The following is a 23,289-nucleotide window of genomic DNA, read 5'->3' as shown; positions in this document are numbered from 1 at the left end:
GAGTCCGCGTTGATGTGGGGGCCACAGTTGCATTTTCATCGTCACGCGACCAATAGGAATGCAGAGAAAAATAGTTTTTATTTGCTTAGCCTTAGGAATGGGATTAGAATTTTAACACTGTCAAATACCGATCAACGACCAAGAAGTTCAAATCAAACTCCAAATAATATTTTAAATAAATAAATAAATGAGATTCGATGATAATAATCATCCCATAATCGATGCATTTAACAAGTATTTAAGTTATTAGCACATGGAATGCTACCCTAATCCCATTCAATCTTTTTTTATCACTACTATTAATTAATGATTGCTTAGCATTTGGGATCCTCCTGGTCCTGGGACATCATCTTCGTCTTGATGATCTTGGGCAATGGGCATAAACCCCAAAAAGTTAAAAATAAACAAGTTTAAAAATCTCCCCAGCGCTGCAACGGTCGATAAAGCGGACCCTCGATCAAGATCCCCGGAATCAGACGGTTCAGGATTAATAAACACAAAGGTCCAGTTTCAAATAAAAGATCCAAATTCAAGAAAGAAACCCCCAAATCCCCCAAACCCTCTGCCCTCTCGATTCCAAGCTCTCTCTCTCTCTCTCTCTCTCTCTCTCTCTCTCTCTCTCTCTCTCTCTCTCTCTCTCTCTCTCTCTCTCTCTGCTCGTTCTCTCTCCCCCGCCTCGCCAAGAAAGGAGAGAGTGAGAGAGATAGATCTCTACCGAGGGAGAGATGGAAACCCTAATGGTGGATCGCGTGCAGAGCAGCCTCCGCCTCTTCATGCACCGCAACGCCATCTTCCTCTGCGAGCGCCTTTGCGCCGAATTCCCCTCTGAGGTTTCCTTTTTCTTCCTACTTCTTTTCCTGTCTTTCAAATCGCATCTTTTTCTTGGATCTTTGCTTCTTTCTGCCTTCGGAGTTGTTGTTCTACTTCTGGGGCTTTCTTGAGCTCCATTTTTCTTGGTGAGATTGTATTCATTCTTTGTTTTCCTTTAGTTACTTTTTCTTTTCCAAGTTTTTTTTTTCGTTTGGGAGTAAACGTGGGTTTGGTGGGTTGAAAGCTGAGATGAGTTTGCGTTATTCTTGGTGTTTCTTGCTAGTAGTCATTGTTGAGCTGGTGATTTTGGGGGTCTTTTCTTTGGGTTTGCCTGTATTTGAATTGCTATTTTAGTTGCGAAGTCTTACTGTGAGCTAGGATTTAGTGGGTAGTGTGTGATTTTGTTCTAACATTTGTAGTGATTTTTTGTGATGGAACTTTGCAATACAGCTAAACTTGCAACTTCTGGCGACTTGCTACTTGCACAATAATCAGGCCTACTGTGCATACCATATTCTGAAAGGTAACATATTTTGGTAGTGGAAAATCTTGAATCTTTACAGTGTTTATGAATATGATGATCAAAAGCTCACTGAATTCTGTAGTTTAATTAAGTTGCTCTATTGGTTATTATCGCTTGCTTTCGGAAAACTTATTTTGTGAATCTTATTCTCCTTTTTGGTCTTTGATTTGAGTTGTGAAGGTACGAAGTTGCCGCAGTCCAGGTACTTGTTTGCGGTATCATGCTTTCAGATGAATCTCCTTCGTGATGCAGAAGCAGCATTGTGTCCAGCCAATGAGCCCAATACCGAGGTATGTAGTTGCTCTTCTCACAATTGAGTACATTTTTATCTCGAATTCTACGTGCCTCAATACTTTGTTTCTCTTGTTCTTGCCTGAAAGTCGAAGAACTAAAAGTAGGAGGATATTTAGTTGCTTCACTTTACTTCTGTTTTGATACTTGTTGCTGAATTTTTTAAGTAGTTGGTTGGGCATCAGATCATCCTTCTCTTTTCTCCTCATTTCCCATGAACTCTGCATGCAAACAGCACATGCAAGTTAATGTGCTTCTATTTTCAAGTTCTAGAATACAAAAACAGAAAGGCCAATTGTGGGTCTTACACAGCATTTTCAGAATTGTAACACATGCAAACTTTTACATGAAAATATGAATTGAAAACAGAAAGGGAATGCCAAACCTACTGTTCTTCTCTTCCTTTAGACCAGAAGGTCATAAATATATGTAGAAGATGTAGCAGTATCATTGTCTTATTCTTTCGTGTGGGAAGCATATACCAAAGCAAAGCCTCTGAGTTCCATAGAGCTGCTTAAAATGGCTGATCCTGCTTGATACAAATAGATTGATACTTGGAATTCTTGTTAGGATTTTATGATCAAGTTATCTCTAAGCTCTTCATCTCTTCATTTGTACCAGAGGCTACAAAAAACACTCCTTAGTGTAGTGACATCATTGTGAAATTATCTAAAATTTTGACTGTACGTGTAAACATGCATATTGAGAAATGAAACCTCTGTTTACCTTGGAACTGCTAATTTTTTTTTGATTGGTTTGATATAAAGGATTGGTCCTATAGCGGCGATAGTAAAACATGCAATAGGATCCTATTTGGATTTTTAGAAACAAGGTTATTCTGTATATATGTTATTTTCCTCTCTTCCTTTTTGCCAAGAGATTGTAGATCAATACTCTACAGCATAGATAAAAAATTGATGAAAATGATGTTGCCTAAAATTTTGATCTTCACACGAAAGATAACATATACTGAAAGAAAGCATCTATTTCCTTGGTAAAAGATTTCTTACTCATGATACAGTAGATTGGCACTAGAGCTTGGTTATAAAACATGCTATAGAATTCTAAATTAAGCTATCTCTTCCTTTTTCTTTGATATTATACATTTTCCGTTTCCACCTTTCAACCCTCTTTTCAAATAAAAGGATTTGTCCTTGGTTATGTTCTTTTGTAAGCTTCTGTAGTTTGGTCCGTCACTGATGTCCTTACTCACATATACAAAAAACTAAAAACTAAAAACATCAAAATGATTTACTGAGTAATAATAATTCGAGAAAAGATAGGAAGATGAACAATGATATTCATACAAATAATTTTGTAGTACCATCAAAAACTCATAAATCAAGGCTGAAAATTATAGAGCAAGGCCAAAACTTGCAAATTTTTTATCTTGACCTTTATTTCAACAATTATCAGCTGAAATCAATTAGTTTTAACCATGGATGGTTGTGCCATGGCATGGCTTGTGTTGACCACCGGTTTGCACGACATGTCACGTGCTGGCTGTGCCGCAAGAGAGAGAGAGAGAGAGAGAGAGAGAGAGAGAGAGAGAGAGAGAGAGAGAGAGAAGAAATGAGGTAGACCACTTACCTTCACCTTTTGCCGTTCGCCGTTGATGCTTGTCATCGACACTTATTGTTCTAGCAGCATATCGACACGTGGCACGAGGGGTGCCACATGGCACCTCTCCTATGGTCGACCTCGTTGTCATCGCTCTTTGCTGACCTTGTCGTCGCCGCACATCGCCGATCTCGCCATCGTTCGAGTTAGAAGTATAGATCCGCAACTTAAGTTTTTATCCAAACTTGATGACCCGACCTATCCGCTCTTCTTCCTCTTCGAGCTAGGGCTTCAACACGAGCGACACCTCTAACTCAGACGATAGCGAGATCGGCGAAGAGCGGGGATGGTGCAAGATCCGCGAAGGGCGGGGATGGTGCGAGATCGGCGAGGTACAGTGATGGCGAGGTCAGGGAAGAATGTTGACAACGAGGTCGACGGCATGAGAGGTGCCGTGCGGCACCCTTCGTGCCACGTACTAGTACGCTGTCGGCATGGGGTGTGTCGGTCAACATGACCATTGTTGGTTTCGACCCAATATTTTGCTTTTTCTAGGGGTCAAAAGCCTAATGAATTTTCATATGAACTCCAAAATATGATCTTTAAAACTATAGTCCCAACCCATTTATGCTAAGTTCTCATTTTTAATAAGAAAGAAATATTTTACCCAATTGAAGAGTGAAATTGCTTACCTCTCTTCAATTTGATTGCATAAGTACTGTCATCTTCTCTTGAATTGTGGCTTGTAAATTATCATAACAACTTCCTGCAAAGTATCCAAAAAGTGTGCTAAATGCAATGAGCCACATAATACTTTGTTATTATCAGAACATTTATACCCTTGAGGAATGTAATTGATCTGCATGCTTAAGGTATTGACATGATCATTGGTTGAGTTGTTGCTTCATAATTTTTTTTATACTGTGCTAGTAATTTTTGCATGGTTTCAAGTTTCGGTCGATCCCAAACTGATCAGGTTTGGTCGTCGAAACTAATCTAATGATTGGTTTCGGCAACGTATCGGCTGGATCGGTTGATATTTGATCCATATCAGCTGATCTTGCCTGATATAGGCTCTCCCGCTCTCTTCTCTCACTCCATCTCTCTTCTCTCTCTAATTTCTTTTCATTTTTTCTCTCACTGGTGCCTCATCTCTCTTATTTCTCTCTACTTTCTCCTTCTAGTGTCTCCCTCTCTCTTCTTCCTCTACGACAGTGATAGAGAGTGAGATTGAGAGACGAGAGAGAGAGTGAGATTGAGAGACGAGAGAGAGAGTGGAGAGTGAGAGAGAGACACAGCGAGGAAGAGATTGAGAGGGATTAAGAGCAAGAGAAGGAGGAAGAGATTGAGGGGAAAAGAGAAGAAATGAAAAAAATCAGAGAAAAATAATTACTTTGCAGTAGTAAGAGAGGGAGAAAAAGAGAGATTGAGAAAGAAAGAGAGAAAGAAGAGGGAGAGAGAAGAAATAAAAAAAATAAAATTTGCCTTGTGGCAATAAGAGAGAGAAGGTAGAGAGAAGAAAGGAAAGAAAATAAAAAATAAATAAATTTGCCTCAGCAGTAATAGATAAAGGAAAGAAAAAAAAGAAGAGGAAAGAAAAGAGATAGCCAACTTGGTTTCATCAAAGTTTAAATAAGTTAATATTGTTTTTAGTTTTTAAACTTCATATAAATAATGATTATTTTCTTATCATTTTTCTAAATTTTTTAAAATTTTCCTGTATTTTTAAATAATATCTATGATTTATATGATTAAAAAATAGTTTGATCTGATACTGGTGGCCGATACGACCGATACGGCCGATGCGTATCGTTTTTCTGAATGACCGATCCCGATCCCAAATACTGAGTTTTGGAATTGTTGCTCGTGGCCAATAATCCTCCCATAGTTGTTTGCTGCCTTGGATTAAGAGATATTATGGTTATTGATAGATTCTGTAACTATTGATGATTTCCCTCTTGTCTTGTTCTTGGCATTCTTCTTTTGCAAGGTAATGACTTGCTGCTGTTATTTACTCTACTTCCTATTTTTCAGGTTCCTAATGGAGCAGCTGGACACTATCTTCTCGGACTCATTTATAGGTTCCTAACTTATATGCAGTTTATTTTATCTGTATATCTTAATTCCATTATCCTGAATTTTAGTTTAGCTGCCTTTTAGATCTATGCTTCACTGTTTGCATTTCTACATGGGGTTCAATTTCAATTTGTCTGAAGTTGTTATGAATATAGTAAATTGCTAAAGTTGTTATTATGAATAGTGTAAATTGCTAACGAGACATTGCTTGGCTGAAAATTAGTCATTAATAATAGAATAAAATGGCAGCCCAATGCATGAGGTTCCCACTTACGCAGGGTTTGGGGTTTGGGGAAGAGGAATCTATTAATGTTAGAATAATCTTTTCTAATTCAGCATTGGAATGGAAATATTTATCGATAAGTTTGTTATGGTATTAATGCCATGCTCTCTATGATCAATTTGCAAACTCATTGGCACTAAAACTTGCCATCTTCAGTTTTATGTTTATGCTAGCCGAAGTGGATATTGATGAGCTACTATGCTAAAAGTTGTATGAAGAGAATTGATATTATAAGTCTATAAAAGCTACTGTTGCATTAGAAGACAATGATTTGGGCCTTAAGTTATGGCTGTTTTGGCACATTGCCTGCATTATTATTGATCTTGCAAGGTTTCATAGTTCCATTACATTTTTCTAATAGATGAGACTATTGGAGTGATTTAAAGATGAGAGGAAGGAATAGGAAGGATTAAAACTTATTCTTGTATTTTGGCTCAGAATATTTCCTTGTTATGGAATTGTGGTTTTAGTTAGTTAAGAGAAGATTCTGCAATAAAACTTCAAAGTCCATTGGTTGGTAATAGTGTACTTTTATTTTGTTGTTAGGCTAATGGAAACAAGTAGTATTAGAGATCTTCCTGCTTTGAAATGTTATTTTTGTGTGGAAAGTTTGGTAACTTCTAATTGAACAGAGATTTTTTTCTTTAAAAAATTAAGCAAACAGACAGACAGGAAAAGGAAAAAATGATGCAGCTGCACATTGCTGCTTTTTGTTGGCAATATATGTGTAAGTGCTCACTTTTAATAATGGAGTGCCTTTGACAATTTTGATACATATTGTATATACATAGTTTAATGAGAAGTAACTTTGACTACATTCGTTTGGTTTTAACTTGAACAACAGCTACCTCTTTATGGTCAAGCTTGTCCAAAAGTTTTGAGCTTCCATAACAGATTATTGTTCTTCTATATTCTTTAATATCTTTTTATTCTGGATTTCTGATATTGTTGTTTCTTCCTTGAGTCAATGCATTCTTTGTCTACAAATACTGCTTCAACTGCAAGTTTTTAAAAGGCTATAGATGGTTGACGGACGGACAAGAATACGCCTAGAATTCAATCTTAAAAGATAAAGAAACAAAACAAATAATAGTTAGAGAAGAAGTTAAAATTAATATCTACAATGATACAATCTAAACAATGTACTAACACATTCTTGTTAAGAACAATAGTAAGCTATTAGAATTCATTAATTTATCAACATGCATATTAATTTTAAATTTCGGGGTCAATCTACATACTAAAATATGATACGAGATGCTAAGATGGTCACTTAGGCGGGACTTAAGCAGAGCCTAGTCATATTCTAAGGCGGGAGCCTAAGTGTTAAGACAAAAGTCTTGTAAAATAATGTTCAACTCTTGTGTTCAGTGGATCTGTGGCTGTGTATCAAGTGACTCATTTAACTTTAGCAGCCATGCCAGCCTTAATAATTTGTAGTATTGGGCTTCTATCTTATAGGTACACTGGCAGAAGGATGGCTGCAGTTGATCACTTTGTGCAAGCATTGTCTGCAGATCCTCTATTATGGGCTGCATATGAGGAATTGTGTGTACTAGGTAAGTCTATTGCATCTGATTGCCAACTCTTGTTACAACTTTCTGCTTTACACTGACAGCTTTAGCTAGTAAATATTTAATTTTGTTGTTCTGCTTGATAGATGTTTAGAAATTGTATATAATTCATTTTCTTTATCTCCTAAGAAACTCTGTAGTAGAGGAAATTTCAGGGAAGTTACTCTGTATGTGTGTATGTGTTTGTGTATATATTTAATATTGGCTGTAATCATGGAAAGGACCATCGAACACATCTTTTTAAAATACACTGGCATTCATAGACTTTCACTGCAGTTGATAACATAATGTGGTTGTGTGATGTTTGCCTGCTTGGTTTCAGTGATAGGATTATATTTAAAGTGGGTGATGGTATCCATATTTTGTAGTTTTTGATATTGTTGGAGGTGGGATGCAACTTGGGCAGTCTTGCTCAGTTCCATGGCACATATTCCTCATGATGTTCATTAAACAGTCATAATGCAGATATCTGCCTTTTGGTTTAAACTGCTAGTTATGATTTGTCGTTTTGTGTCCTTACAAAATTGTCAATGCAGAGAGAGAATATTTTATGAATAGCTTTTGTGGGATTATGATCTGTTTAGTTCTTGGCTCATCTATTCCTTCCCTAAAGGAAAATCTTGTTATCTTTCTCCTTCATCTAGGGTGTTTCCATTCCTAAAGGACATTCCTGAAGGGATTCTCCTTGATTGCATGCGGCTATCACTTCAATTCACCTTGTAGCTTTTCTGGCAATTCCCTATCTTATCTGATTCTTGCTTTGGCCAGGAATTTGCCCCCAACTTTAGAGCTTTACAGTGAGGTTGACAGCTGGTCATTAAAAAAAGGCAATACGTTTGGAGCCTTCTCATCATTGAGTTGTGCTCTAGCCAAGCCACAGTTGGAAAGACTTTTGGATTATGATGCTGAATTATAGTCCATATTAAGTGAAGATACTGCACATTGTTTACTGAATAATTTGATCTGTCAATTTTCTTCTTCACCTAGTTATACTCAAGTCTTTACAATTTCATTTTGCAGGTGCTGCAGAAGAGGCGAATGAATGTTTTAATGATGCGGCTGCTCTACGTATCCAACAGCAGCATTTGTCTGAGTTAAGTTTGCAGAAGTTGAATACATCTAATGAAAATCGAGGTCCATCTTCAAGTGTATCAATGGACTTGGGGGATACAAGTCCTAGACAATCAAAACAACTGCACTCTAACAACAAAAGAGAGGTACCTGGTTATCCTCATGGCATTGCGCTAGCAGCAAACTGTATGCCCTCTAATGTAGCACAATATGATACTCCATCCCCGACAGTAACACAGGTCAGCATTATCTCTTAAAGACAACTCTAGTGGACCATTTTCTTGGCAATGTAATTATTTTATGTATCTATTGTACATTTAAGTGCAATGTCCGAAAATTAGACTGAATGCGATACTCTGTTTTTGAACCCCATAACTTTTTTCCCACTACAACTGTGTTATGATTTAAAAATGTAAAAGTTCATAATATTCCATTTGGATGTCTTTAAAGTTGGCCACCTCTATCTCTAAGTTGTTGGTTATTACAGACTTATGTGTAGAAATCCAATCTCCTTGGAGATCTCTCTCAGGATTCCTTTTATTTGAATTTATGGAATCTCTGTGCATTTACTGTACTCTGTCCTTTTAGCATGTCATTATATTCCTTTTGCCCTAAAACTATATGAAGAAAATAAATTCTCCACTTGCAATTTGTGATTTCATCTTGGTGGTGGCTTAGTGCAGGTCATCATTCACTTTCTTATTTTGACAGATTTCTGGAGTAGCTCCACCACCTGTATGTAGAAATCCTCAGATATATTTAAATTCAGTGGGCGGTGACGCCCCTATCAGGTCAAACATAAATGCAGCAATCCAAGCACCTCGAAGAAAATACATGGATGAAGCAAAACTACGTAAGGTGGTTATTATTTACCAATTTATGTTTCTATATATTCTTTGCTCCTCTTCCTCAAAGTTATTCTGTTTTGGAAAATTTAGCATATTTAGCATATAGCCAAATGACTCTCTGTTCGTTATCTTGCTTATTGTCATTCTTAACATTAACATCCCTTTGCAGGTCTCTGGGAGATTATTCTCTGATTCAGGACCTCGAAGGAGTACAAGACTTTCTGGAGAAGCAACAGCCAATACAAACTTTAGTGCCTCACAAATGGGAGGAAATGGAGTAAATCATTCTTCAGCTAAACTTCTAGGAGGATACTCTTCGTTCTCATCATCAAAAATGACTTCGGCAGCCTTACGTTCTGTCATAGTTAGAAAAGGACAACAATGGTCTACTGAAAGTTTTGAGGAAGGTGATATCAGTATAGATTTTGGAAATATAAAATTAAAATTTAATATTTTCAGTGGTTTATTCGAATGTCAATCATGTTCTGACCTTCTCATAAAGTTGTATGACTATGCTGCTGTGTGAGAGTTCACTTAGACTGAACTCATGCTGTTAATTCAGAATGCATGTATGTGTGTCTCTATTTACACATGTACATCTATATTTGCAGTTTTCTTACATATGACGCTACTAAAGATGAAAGATAGGTGTCTTGTAAGATCATCGATTAGTATAAAAAACAAAAATCTTAAGTTCAAACTAAGCTCATTTCTTTGACAAAAGGCTCATTTTATGAGTCAGGACTAGCCAAAGAATTTGTTGCTATGGTTGCCTCTAATATATGACTTTTCTGCATTATGGATTCCAACCATCTTATTCTTTTTAATACTCATGTGATATGTATGATATGATTTTTCAATTAGTTCGAAGAACCTACACATGTAATCTCTGCTTGATAAGAGAGTTATCACTTTATCTTAGAACATAGAGTGTCTTGGTTGTTCCTATGGAAGATGGTGCCTTAGAAGGTTATGCAGTTTTTTTTTTTTCTGTTTTTTTGTACATTATGGGCAATTCGTTGGCCCAGGTGTTCCCTTTTGAGGTCATTTGAAAGGTAAATCTCCTGAATCCAATGAATGTAGTATATGTACACTAACCTGTCCTTCCTCTAGTGACTTTATACTTTATTTGTGCTGCAATTTGTAGTCTATTATATTCTGTTTAGTCATCAACAAAAATTGCAATACTAATCTAGCAAAAACTTCTACAGGGAGGAGACCTGAGGGTTTTGATGTTTGCCGGGGAGATAGTATGGCAACAGCTTCATCTGATACATCAAATGTAGCTGATGGCAGATGCTTTGAGCAAGATACAACTGGTGGAATTTTGGCTCATGACTCAAGATTGCTAAGTGGTATTCAGAATCTGTTGGGCCTTCTGCGAACCCTTGGAGAAGGCTACAGGCTTTCATGTTTGTATAGGTGCCAGGTATTGCAATTTAGTAGGTATAAAACAAATTTGCTTTGATAATCATATTGATGTTAGATTCATGACCTTGGCAGGAAGCATTGGAAGCTTACCTAAAACTTTCAGAAAAACATTTTAATACTGGATGGGTGCTATCCCAGGTACTTTTGTTTCTTAAAGCATTATTGCTATTCTTTTGTTAGATTGCCCGACAGGACATATTTTTATCTTTTGTGGTTGTTGGACAAGAGCAGTGAATTGTTAAACCTCAAAATGGGAAAAAAAAGAGTTGATGGGAATGTTAAATTATGGAAGCATGATAATGGACCTTGGTGAAGAAATATTAAGTAGAACTTTCTGAGAGGGCAATTTACTCTCCTAATTGATGTCCTGTTTGCTCTAAATTGGGAACTACTCTATTATCATCAGCTCATTATTAAATACTGGAAGTCGGTAGATCATGCTGCGTTTTGAGATGTTAGTGTTTTGCTTTAGCAGAATAACTGTTGTTCTAGAAGCTAGACACAAGACATTGAAGTTGAAAATTACTATATTCCTTCAAGCTAAGTTATGAGAAGAATATTGTTGCAACTGCTATGAACTTTCCTTTTATATTGCTGAAACATTTTAGTACTAGGTTTCTCGGTGTTATTTTCTTCTATCCCAAGAAGATACTATATGTTTTGTGAAGAACAATTTATTGCAATTTTTGACCAACCTATCACCTTATCTTTTGTTTCTGGAAACAGTTGATTTTGATTACATTGGCAATTTCTATTTCTGATCTCATTTAGAATATCTGTGATCTGTGGCTAATGCAGGTAGGGAAAGCACATTTTGAATTAGTAGATTATTTTGAGGCTGATCGCTTTTTTGAATTAGCACGCCGACTATCACCATACACTTTGGAAGGAATGGATATCTACTCCACAGTTCTCTATGTAAGTCAATTTCAGTTATTCTCTATGCAAGTTTATCTTTATGATTACTATTATTTATTGAGCTTCTCCTTTTTTGGAACTTCAATAATCCTAGCCATAGGAAAAGCGCAAAAAGTTTATTCTGGTGCTTTCAGGTTATCATCTATTATTATTTACTACAGCAGCCAGGAAAACATACATTAGCTAGAACTGATTATTCTAGATTTGTCACATAAACAGAATCTTTCAAGGGTGGAAACCAAGCGGCACTGATATAGAACAATAATATCAATGGAGAAGAAGAACAAACTCATGGAGTCTACCAATGGGCTGTTGGAATTCAAGAAAAAAATAGTAGACAATCTCCAAGTCTCCAAATATTTATTAACCTCAAACAGACAAAAGACTAAAATGCCCATAATGCAAAAAGAGAAATATCATGAAAATCTCCCTCACGACTCATTGTCCAACCAAAGCATCATTGGATGGTCTGCCCTCCTGTGTCTGCATGAATACACGAGTCTGAAAGTAGTGCCCTCCCTAGGTAGGGTTGAGGGCGGCTCTAGTAGAACTGCTAGAGGTTTGGATCAGGAACTTTGAACTCCTCCATCAGCGTTAGATTTACCTGTTCATCCAAAATAACATCTATTTTTTCTTTTTGTGTTGATGGTTTGAAACATGTATATTAGGAGGGGTGAAGTAGCTGCATCATAAGGATCATCGGGGATGATTACCGAAGGTTTATTGGCTACTAAATCTTCGATATTAAAAGTGAAACTAATGCCATAATCAGAGGGAATATTTAGAACATAAATATTAAGTTCTACATGTTTCAATATCCAAAAAGGTCAGCACTACGGGTTTGCAATTTCCTTGCGGCATGCAAAGGAAATCGCTTGGGTTTGATGCAAATCATGACATGATCTCCAATGGGATCCCTTAGCATGTATATGCAAACGACTTGTAGTTTAAAGATTATTAGCTTCAGTTCGTTTACTAATCTCTTGATGTAATGAATATATATGATATGCAAATACTTCTATAGATTCCAAGATTATAGAATACGGTGCATAAGAAGGTCTAAAGGTTTACGAGTTTTATACCCATGGACAACCTGAAATGGACTCATGCTTATACCTTTTAATGGAGTTATATGCAAATTGAGCTGTAGGAAGAATAGAGTCCCAATTTCTATTATGCTAACCCATGAGACAATGTTAACAGATTTTCCATGCTATGGTTGACAACCTCTGTTTGACGTCAGTTTGAAGATGATAAGCTGTTGAAAATTTTAGTTTTGTGCCTACCATATGCTGTAATGTTTTTTTAGAAGTAACTCATAAATCAAACATCTAGATCAGACACAATAGCTTTAGGTAAACCATATTGTTTGATTAAATGGTCAAAATAAAGTTTTGTAACAATCTAAGCATATGCACAGAATAAAATGAGCCATTTTGAAAAAACGTATGAGGTATGCAATGTTTGTTGGTCTTAAATAAATAACTTTCTTAGAGGGAGTAGTCATTGAGAGATTCGTTTGCATCATTTGATAAAACAAGGTAGGCTACTCCAAAACTAGGGCATGAGACATAATCGTCTTTCAGCTTGTCAAATCCCATGATAGTGATACTTGTGATAGAAAGAAGATTAGGTCTTCGTTTGAGCGCATTAGCCACCTTGTTTTTGATTCTGGCCCTATGTTTTAGAACAAAAGTGTTACTTGTAAAATTTTAATCCAGCGACCATGCCGAGTAGTCCTTCTAAGAATGTAGGCATTTTTTAGTTTAAAGCTAAACCTTGAACTCGATTAGTTAGTCTCATTTCTTAGTTTTGATTTTTTGGAGAATAAACTTAGTTAGATATGAAAAAGATAAAAAGATGTTTGATTACCGAACCAGGTTAGGAATCCCTGAACCAGGTTAGGTGGTGAGGGGGGGGGGGGGGGGGGGGGGTGGTCCCTAAACTCAAAACAACCGAGGTCTGAGGTATCAGAGGTCTTCATAGGTTGGAGTATAGCACAAATTCGCACGAGAGTAAATAATGACGCTAGTATAGCAGAGTTTGACTAACCGTATAAAATTCTTTATTATACGTGGAATACCTTTGTTTTGCCTCATTTAACTTTTCGTTAAAATAAGTAACATGGTGGCGTTCTTGACTAAGGTTGTCTTCTATTACAATTTCTAAGGCATCATTTTCCATTTTAAAAGCTTTAGAGAAATTGGGAAGGCATGTAACGGGAGCTTCAGTTATTCTCCTCTTTATCTCCTCAAATGCTTTGCAAATCGAGTCCACTAAAATCATCTTTTTGAGGTAGTTAGTACTTGGGGATATGACTGTACTGAACTCGTGAATAAAATATCGATAGAACATAGCAAGTCCATGAAAACTAGAAATATCATGAATAGTTTGGGGCTCAAGCAAATCAAGAATTGCTTTGATTTTTTGCAGGTTTGCGTATTCCTTCAGATGAAACCATAAGCCCTATGAATATAACTTGATCTACAAAAAACGAGCACTTTTCTCGTGAGCTTAGAGGTTTGAAGTGTGAAGCGCGAGATAGACTTGGCACAAATAATCTAAATGTTGTTTCTTCTAGTGACTATAAATCATGATGTCATCAAAGTGCACACTAAGAATTTGCTCATGAATGGTTGGAGCACTTGTGTCATAGGTCTTGCATAAATGTATTTAGTTCGTCGGAGAGTCGAAAAGGCATCACTATCATTCATCTCCTGGATGATTCTTATCTGGTGATAACCAATTTTAAAGTCTATTTTGAAAAAAAATGGTAGCTCCAGGCATCATATTAAGCATATTATCAAGTTTAGGAATTGAGAAACGGTACTTGACCATTATCCTATTGGTAGCACGACTATCGATGTACATGCACCACGAGCCATCATTTTTTGACGTAAATAAGGCAGAGATAGGACGTGGACTCCGGCTTTCACGAACGAATCTTTTATTTAGTAGCTCATTATTTACATGTAATTTGCCATGTACTCATTCAATAGTGAGTCAAATTAGGAAGAGAGGCTTCGGGAATCAAATCAGTGGCATTTTGAATATCATGCATGGGTGACAAATGCTCTAGTAGATCTTTTGGGAAAACATCTTAAAATTTTGCTGATAGAGGAGTTACTTTCGGAGGTGGAGCAATAGTGTGATTCCGGTTTGCCTCCTTTTCAAATTCTTTTGGATTTATGATATGCAAACCTTGTTGATTAATAGCATTCTTGTTATCTTTGTTAGCTAGTTTGGGGTGCATAGGATTAATTTTGATCTTCATACTGTCAAAACTAAAAGAACACAAGTTTAGTTGACCAAAAATGGTCGCATCCTGATCGAACAACCACAGATAGCCCAAGATGATATGCCCTATATCCATTGGTACGATGTCACATCAAATATCTTTTTTGTACAGAAGAAATTAAATAGGAATAAGATAAATGCTCATTATTGGAAATAGATAAGTTGTTAACCCAAGGTGCTTTGTAAGGACTTGGGTAAGGAGTAAATTTTAATCCTAGATGGACTAAACACTAGAAGAAATTGCATCAATGTAGCTTCCACTATTGACAAATATTTTGCAGTTTTATTTCCACATTTAAGGTATGTATGAAAAATTATGTTTCCGATGCCTTATCAGTCTCCTTCAGTTGAGTCAATGCGCATTTGACGACCCCAATCGGATGGTCCTCATAGGCATGTTCCGTATCACTATCATACATTGCATTAATGTCCGCTTTATGAATTTGTTCATCGATATCTTCTTCAACTATGTTCTCCTATTCCTCAAGGTATAAAGCTTTGTTAGGACAATGCATAGCCACATGACCTATTTACCTACATCTATAGCACCTTCAAGGATCGGTGGAAAGCATAGTGTTATTCATGTCTTTTCCCTTCTATCCTGTTTAATCGGCACTAGATTCGGAATGTTTCAACGAAGTGATGTTGCTGTTTGGGTTTTAGCTCCATTTGGAGCAAGATTAAAAGGAGTTCAACTCATGGGATGCCTCGACACTTGTTGCTTAGCGACCATTTCATAGTTTAGCGTAGAAGTGTAGGCCTAGTCTAGCGTGGTTGCTTCTCGAAAAATTAACTCACGTCTAATTCCTTTGTTGATGTTGCGTCTGAAATGGCTCAAGATCATCCTCTCATCTTCTACGATGTTGCACCTTAACATTTACTCTTCAAATTGAGACACGTAATCGTTCATCTATCTCATCCCTTGTCCTAAAATTGTTTCATTGGTCTAATAAGTTGTTGTGATAAGAATGGGATAGATATTTTTCTTCTTTTTCTCTTTCATTTCTTTAATTATTGGAGGTTGATTTCTCTGGATTAAGATCTGTTTATTACTTTGCAAAAACAATTAGGCATGCTCGATTAGCTTCATTTAGACAAATCTGACTTTTCGATCTTTAGACAAGTTATACCATTGAATGAAGTGGTCCATTTCATGAATCCAGTCGCTGAACACCATTGTATCCATTTGCCCATAAAAAATGGCAGCTTCCACCTTAATATTTTTCATTATTTGATCCTCAGGGTCTCTATGTTCTCTGTAAATAGTATTGTTTCTAAACGTTCTATTAATTTTTGGGTCCACAATTTCATATTGATAATGGCGCCGCCATGTGAATCAGTTAGGAATTCTTTCTTGGTAAGGAGGATTAAGAGCATGTTGAGGGGTCTCGATGTCAGGATCGACACGTGCAGCTCCCATATTGGACACTTCCGTATCAATTCCATTCCCATGCCTCTTATGATAAGTTTTAAGAGCCTAAAGGCGGGTATTATATCATCAAGTTTGGTGGTATATTTTTCAAAGGATTCTTTAATGAATTTTCAAATATCATCCATAGCGTTAAATTTCATAATGGATCTGGATTGAGAATTGAAAACTACCAGACCACTATGTGGGTTTATGCAAATTTTTTTTGAATAATGACAATGCAAAGGGGAATGTGACAACTAATGCTAATAATGCAATGATATGATAAGAGATAGCAACGAATCTTAAATAGTAATAAACTAAATAATGTAAGTTCGATTTTAAGAAATTTCTGGTTGGAAAAAATGTCAAAATTCAATAGTTAATTGCAATCCAACAGTACACGCCATTGTAATTAAATGGTGACCCACATGTTAAGATGTTCCATTTAATCAAATTAGTTTCCCCATTCATATCAAGTTTAGTGTTTTAACAGTAATATAAGGCATAAGAGTTTTGTTTGGCAATAGTGACACTCAACTATTACTATCAAAGTTCACAAGGAATAATTCTACACAAAATTAAGACAGACGCTACTAAAGATGATTAAGTAATACTAACGAAGAAGGATGTTACCTGTTCCAACGAATTCGTTGGACAACACATGGTTGGCAGGATAACAATGGGATCCAACTTAATGGGCAATGACAATGGCAAGTGGAATAGCAGTGGCGGTGTCATTGAAGTTAGCAGTGACGATGATGCTGCAACAGAGGTTCTGTGAGGTAGCAATTGTAGTAGCGGTAGTAGGTGGAGGAGGCAGTGGTGGTAACAATGAGGTTCAACAGAGGTTCTGTGAGGTAGCAATTGTAGTAGCGGTAGTAGGTGGAGGAGGCGGTGGTGGTAACAGTGAGGTTGGTAAGTGACGACAGTGGCGGTAGTGGCAAGAAGAAGTGATGATTGTGGTGTAGTGGAGAAGACAATGGTGGTCACGGTAAGGCGAATATAGTGAAGAGGCGGTGCAGCAGTGGTGTAGTGGGGAAGGCGGCAGCGGTAATGGCAGGAAGTGACAATGAGGCGGTGCTGGCGGTGATAGTGTGGCAGACAATGGTTGGTAGACCGATGAGAGTTGCTCGGCAAGGCATTGATCAACAAAGTGGTGATCAACGGACAGAGGCTTGCGAAGAGGTCGTGCCTGTGGGTTGGAGGAATGGCAGCTAAATTGAGACGATTAGTTGTGGAAGAGGCGACATTGGCTCAATGAAGGATCTTGATGAGGTGACGTTGAGGTGGGTGGTTTCGGTTGGAGGATGAAGGCCGGCAATGGCTAGGGTTTGTGGTTGGTCGATCGGGCTGGTGATTGAAGGTGAGATGGGATTAGTGGGACAGGTTGGAAGAAGAGTTGCATTAGGTTAATGGGTTATGTGGGTTTTTTTGGCTTTGGGATGATGGTTTTGAGTTAATAGGTTTGGGTTGATGGGTTTGGTTTAATGGATTATTGGTGATTGAGTTGGTTTGGGTTAGCCTGGATTGAATGGATTATGAAGGATTGGATTTTGGGTTGGAGTTGATTTGGAGGGAGAAAAAGGCTATTCGAAATTTGGGATGATTTGGTTGTTTGGGTAGTTTTGATAAAACAAGATTTAAATTAAAAGATTAAGGAAAGAGAGGATTTCCTAAGATATTCAAGGAAATAATCTCCTAAATCTTAACTTTGAAATTTCAAAATTCAAAATTTAGAGATATAAAGAAACAATAGCTAATTGAATTTGGGAATTTATTTTTCAAAACATAGGCGTTCTCTATTTTCTTTTGAGGGATCTACGATGAAGAGAAAGACCGATCTCGACTTTGGCAATGGATTATTGAATAACACATGAGCAACATACTTTTGATGATAGTTAAGTATCACGTGGAGGTTCGACGGTGATGATGGATTCTTCTTGTTTCTCGTTGATGGTGATCTTGTCATACGATTTGGTATTTATCATGCTTGTTGTGCGCCCGGCTTCGTAGTGTTCATGGGACGATCGATCGAGCGAAGAACAAATGAGGCGCGGTGTAGAATCCGAAAGGCAAGACGTCCATAAACTATACAAAAAACTGATGCAGAAGGATAGTGTTAATCGAGAAGAAGAAGAACAAACCTATGGAATCCACCAATGGGCTGTTGAAATCCATCAACAAAAGGGAAAAAAAAAGACAATCTCAAAATCTGTAAATATTCATTAACCTCAAGTGATAACATAACAAGTCTTTATATAGGCAAACCCTAAAAATGACAAAAGACTAAAATGCCCATAATGTACAAAGACTAAAATCTCTCCCTCACGACTTATCGCTCAACAAAAATGTCACTGGATGGCTGCCTTCCTATGTCTACGTGAGTACACGTGCCTAAAAGTAGTGTTTGCACCAAGCACGTCAAATGATTTAGTTTCTCAGGGGGAGAGAGCCCTGCCAAGTTTTTTTTTTTTTGGTTTACCTTTGGTTGTTGCTGGTCATGTATGTTTTTTTTTCAGAACGTTACCTCCTATATTAATATCCAAAGTGAATGATTGGCAAATGTCTATCTTGTTTAGGTTTTATCTGTTAGTCATCTACCTTCATTTAGCTACTCTTTCTTTAGCTTGGTTAATTATAGTTGAAGTATTAAGTGTATTATATTGTCTACCCATCTAAAAGAAGGAAAAAAGAATGTCCCACCCCCCCACCACCCCAATATATAAAGTAATAGTACCCCTACATTTATAATTATATTGAGAACTATTATTTCTTAGTGCTGGTTAAAAACTTCTAAATTTATATCAAAATTTTCTTGCTATGTTTGGCAGCATTTGAAGGAGGAAATGAAGTTAAGCTACCTTGCTCAAGAGCTTATCTCTATTGATCGATTGTCTCCCCAAGCATGGTATGCATTTTAATACCCTTAAAGTAAGAAATTCTAAAGCTGTCTTTTCACAGGATTGCTTTCTAAGAAATGTTTGATTTCTGTCCTAGGGGTGTTATATATGTCTTATAGACAATCTGCTGATTTTCATGTAGCTAAATAGGCATTTTCATAAGATGCTCTATTACATATTGCAGGAATGGTACTGAACTGAATAATCTAAATGTGCTTGACAATAATTCAATTTTGGGATTTCCTAGAAGCGGTTGATTAGATCATATTTCTGATTATGCTCACTGTGCTTAATGAAGCACCAAGTGTCTACTTGTCTGACTATCTGGAAAGAAGTGGCTGAAACATCTTTGTTATGGGCCTTTGTGTAAATAAATGAAAGCATTTAAAATGACAAGTTATATTATGCAAAATGCAGTTAAAGAAAAAGAAAGATTCATGGAGATAAAGGGATTCTATAGATAAGCATGTTAGAAGAAATTGCTCTCACCTTAGTTAGAGTGATATACAATATGTTACAGAGGAAGAACCAACAAAATGCCATCTTTCACATCAGTGTGTATTCAATCTTTATCTGTACCGCATCGGTGCATCCTTCATCACTAATTTCTCATGTAATGTTCAGACAAGTAGCGCTGTTTGTTTCCATATGCCCAACTAATGATGATACCACAATCACTTTCCATTACTGACATTTATCTGGTGATCAACAAGGTTCCTTTAAGGAATTATGGTGATACCTGCATTTTCTAGAAAAGAAAAGAAAAGAAAAGAAAAGAAACCTTCTTTGAGGTGCTTCTAAAATATTGGTATAATCTTTTGCCAATTGTCACTGGTGCTGTATTTCTGCATATCAGGCTTCTGAATGATGTGATCTGAAAACTATTGGAAGGATGATGATTTATATGATCTGCTAGGGAAGAGTATCTGTTATATGTGCCGCAATGAATAAGAAACTTTGCTCTTTGCCATGATAATGATTTGAAGAAATGGCAATCAGTTCATAAGCTTACAGTTTTAACTTTTTCGTTTTTTTTGTTGAGAAAACCCAAAATATGGCTGCATTTCATTTCGGAACAGCCAAAACATATCTACATGAAGCAGATACTAACCATGAACATCCACAGTAGTGAACAACTCAGTGAGGTATTGATCATCTCACATCCAAAACAAAACCAGAAAGTCTAAACACAGAATAACCAAACTTTAGACTAGTCCTCGTCTTCAATAGTGATCGTGTCCTTTCGCCTTCCATAGAACTGCAACTTAGCTTTTTTCTGCAGCTGCTCCCTCTTAATACCTGTCCAACATATGAAGACATTATTAATGTGATGAACTAAGTCCAAAGCTTGCTTTGTCTTAGTATTATTAAAAGTTCTGATATTCCTCTCAAGCCAAACGGATCAAAATAATGCTGCCATCCAAATTCTCCATGATGGCTTTAAAGTTAACAGTTTATTCCAGATACCTTTGCCAGTGCTTGCTGACTTGTTATTAATCAGGTTCAGTAGCAACCTTCAGACAACTTGGAACTTTATTACTCTATACTTTATTTCCATATCTTTTCCCTTTTCTCTTTCATCAGCAAGGTGGTTAGAGAAATAATAAGTATCAGTAAAAATGTAAATTAAAGTGACATTTTTTTAATAGTCCATTTGAAGGAAGAACTAAATTTTAAAAGAGACAAATAATTACTACACATGATTCTGTTAGAATCTGATAATTTGATTGACTTGTAGTATCTACTGTAATTTGTTTTAAGTTTCTGAAGAATGTATATCCAGAATCCTTATTATCTCGTGTCTAGTTTTGCCCGTGTATCGTTATGTAATTGTTTATTTTTTCCAGACAACTTTATAAGGAAATTTATGGAATCATTTTTTGTTTATATACTTCACTGTTTCTGGGCTATCATATGAATTGTCTTTTATTGAGTTGAATATCGCATCAGTCAGTTCAGGAGGAGAAGCCACAGTTGGTGTTCAGAAAATAGATAGCAAATGGTTGATAACTTTTTGATATTTTATTATTTTCCCTTGTAATATCATTCCTCTGTAATTTCAACATGTTTGGACATCTTTATGACTGTTGATCTAAAACAAAGTTCATTTAGAAAAGTCCCAAATTATATTGATAGCTGCTAATGTTGTCTTAACCTTAGCTCATTATCTCCTGTCTGCATATAATTTTGCTCTTATTTAAGTTTTAGACAACTATGTTTAGCAGAGATGGTTGCTTTGTCTGGCTGAGACATAGTTCACCTAACATAGTTATCTTGAAACAAAGGCGCTTCCTCTGCTTGTCCTGTAATGTACATGTTCACTGTTGCTTATTTTTGTTATGCTTTTTAGATGTATAATCTAATTGAATCTTATGTAGGTGTGCTGTGGGAAACTGCTATAGCTTGCAAAAAGATCATGAGACTGCATTGAAAAATTTTCAGCGTGCAGTGCATCTGGATTCAAGATTTGCATATGCTCACACACTTTGTGGCCATGAGTATGCTTTTAGTTACCTTACTGTTTCAATTGTTTTCTTTTTTTCCCCAGTTGTTATGCATTAATGACAGTCTTCAGTTCTGTCTGCTTTCAAACCCCATATTTATATCCTTGCTACATTTTGCAGATATGCTGCTTTGGAGGATTTTGAGAATGGGATAAAGTGCTACCAAAGTGCACTGCAGGTTGATGAAAGGCATTATAATTCCTGGTATGGCCTTGGCGTGGTATACCTTCGCCAAGAGAAATTTGAGTTTGCGGAGCATCATTTTCGAAGAGCATTTTATATAAATCCGCGCTCTTCAGTTCTTATGTGTTATCTGGGAATGGCATTACACTCATTGAAGGTCTATAGCTAATGCTTTAAAACAATTCAATCAGTCTTTGACCTCATATTTGTCCTCTTTATGATCAATGCTTGCTGCTAATTATCATGCATCCATGGGCTAAACTGTCTGAGACTCTTGTCGTTACTTGTGAATTCAAATTTTGCAGAGGGATGGGGATGCACTGAAGATGATGGAACAGGCTATATCAGCTGATAAGAAGAATCCACTCCCTATGTACCAAAAGGCTCAGATACTTCTAAGTCTCGAAAAATATGATGAAGCTTTGGAGGAGTTAGATCAACTAAAGGAGTATGTGCCTCGTGAGAGTAGTCTGTATGCGTTGATGGGAAAGATTTACAAGCAACTTAATATTCATGACAAGGCAATGTACTATTTCGGTCTTGCATTGGATTTGAAGCCTCCTGCTGCTGATGTTGCTGCAATTAAGGTATCTCTTTCAAACTTTCCTGCTGATCCGAATTATAAAATGAAGATGACAGACCTGTACTCCTTGAAATGAATATCTACAGAGTCTGTTAATTGTGGTAAACATTGCTTGTTATCTTTAAAAGATGCATGGAAGAATTGCCTTAATTTTTCTTTCTACAATCAGCATTCATGCATATTAAGTCATCCATTTATACATCTTTGGCAGTCGGCAATGGAGAAGTTATACCTACCAGATGAAATGGAAGACCTTTAGATTTCAAGTACACCAAAGGAACGGCAAGAGTTCCTTGTGCGCATAGCTCGGTTGGCTTGTGCTTTCGAGTTATCTTGGAGAGAAAAGAAGTGGATAACGTTGAGTTATTTCTCAGTTGCACATGGATTTCTCTTACGACGAGTGCGGCATCAACTTTCAGTTTTGTAGCTCAGTTATTAGTAGAGGAATGACAGATTCAGGCAGAGCATCCCAAATGATAGGGTCGTAAGAGGCGAGTCTCATTGTATGCTTTTTCTATTCTTTTACCTCCTTTCTTTTACAAGGAATCCGTTTGTATGCTTGGACTATCATTTTTCTAGTAGTATCTTGTAATAGCCAATAATGAACAGATTCAGCAAGAAGGTGGGTCCACACTACAGGACCCTAACATCGGTGACAACTTACTCCCATACAAAATTACAAAAAGATAAAAAGCTTTCCATGAACATCAACTGTGAGGTCAGTCTTTCCTCAGTCGATTCTTTGTTTAGGATTTTTTTTTTGTTCTCTCAAGATATCTAACAAATTTGAGGTGGCATTTTAAGTAAGTTAGAAGCATGCTACAGTTGCTGACATGTTTAATCTCCTTAGTTTTTGATGCATAAACTCACCAGAACTAGTGAATCTCAAAACATACATAATCTATAAGTTGTCATGTAAGTTACACGAGCAACTACATGACATGTGTATCCTTATTATGTTTTGGAGTTGACTCTTGACATTGCAATTTGCAATTGACATTGGGGTCATGGTTTGCAATTTGCAAT

The 23,289-nt window shown here is 36.7% G+C and overlaps 1 protein-coding gene across 2 annotated transcripts; it reads left to right on the top strand.

The window, feature by feature from the left end:
• Positions 1 to 505: 505 nt before the first annotated feature.
• LOC140766890 (cell division cycle protein 27 homolog B-like) lies at positions 506 to 22,974 on the top strand. Of its 2 annotated transcripts, XM_073106563.1 has the most exons (17): positions 506 to 613; positions 656 to 830; positions 1,261 to 1,333; positions 1,514 to 1,623; positions 5,219 to 5,265; positions 7,005 to 7,102; positions 8,138 to 8,427; positions 8,900 to 9,046; positions 9,206 to 9,443; positions 10,248 to 10,465; positions 10,540 to 10,605; positions 11,266 to 11,385; positions 18,925 to 19,001; positions 21,372 to 21,491; positions 21,618 to 21,837; positions 21,986 to 22,267; positions 22,475 to 22,974. In XM_073106563.1, exons 2-17 carry the CDS (start codon positions 726 to 728, stop codon positions 22,520 to 22,522), a joined length of 2,259 nt encoding a protein of 752 aa, XP_072962664.1. In that variant the 5' UTR covers positions 506 to 613; positions 656 to 725; the 3' UTR covers positions 22,523 to 22,974. The 2 variants fall into 2 exon arrangements, with proteins under 2 accessions (XP_072962664.1, XP_072962662.1); XM_073106561.1 differs by having other exon boundaries at positions 590 to 830.
• Positions 22,975 to 23,289: the final 315 nt, after the last annotated feature.

Source organism: Typha angustifolia, chromosome 9 (assembly GCF_048772165.1).
Source record: "Typha angustifolia cultivar Huaian chromosome 9, ASM4877216v1, whole genome shotgun sequence".
Taxonomy (NCBI): domain Eukaryota; kingdom Viridiplantae; phylum Streptophyta; class Magnoliopsida; order Poales; family Typhaceae; genus Typha; species Typha angustifolia.
Note: the sequence above shows the minus strand (reverse complement) of the source record. Positions and strands in the feature narration are given on the sequence as shown.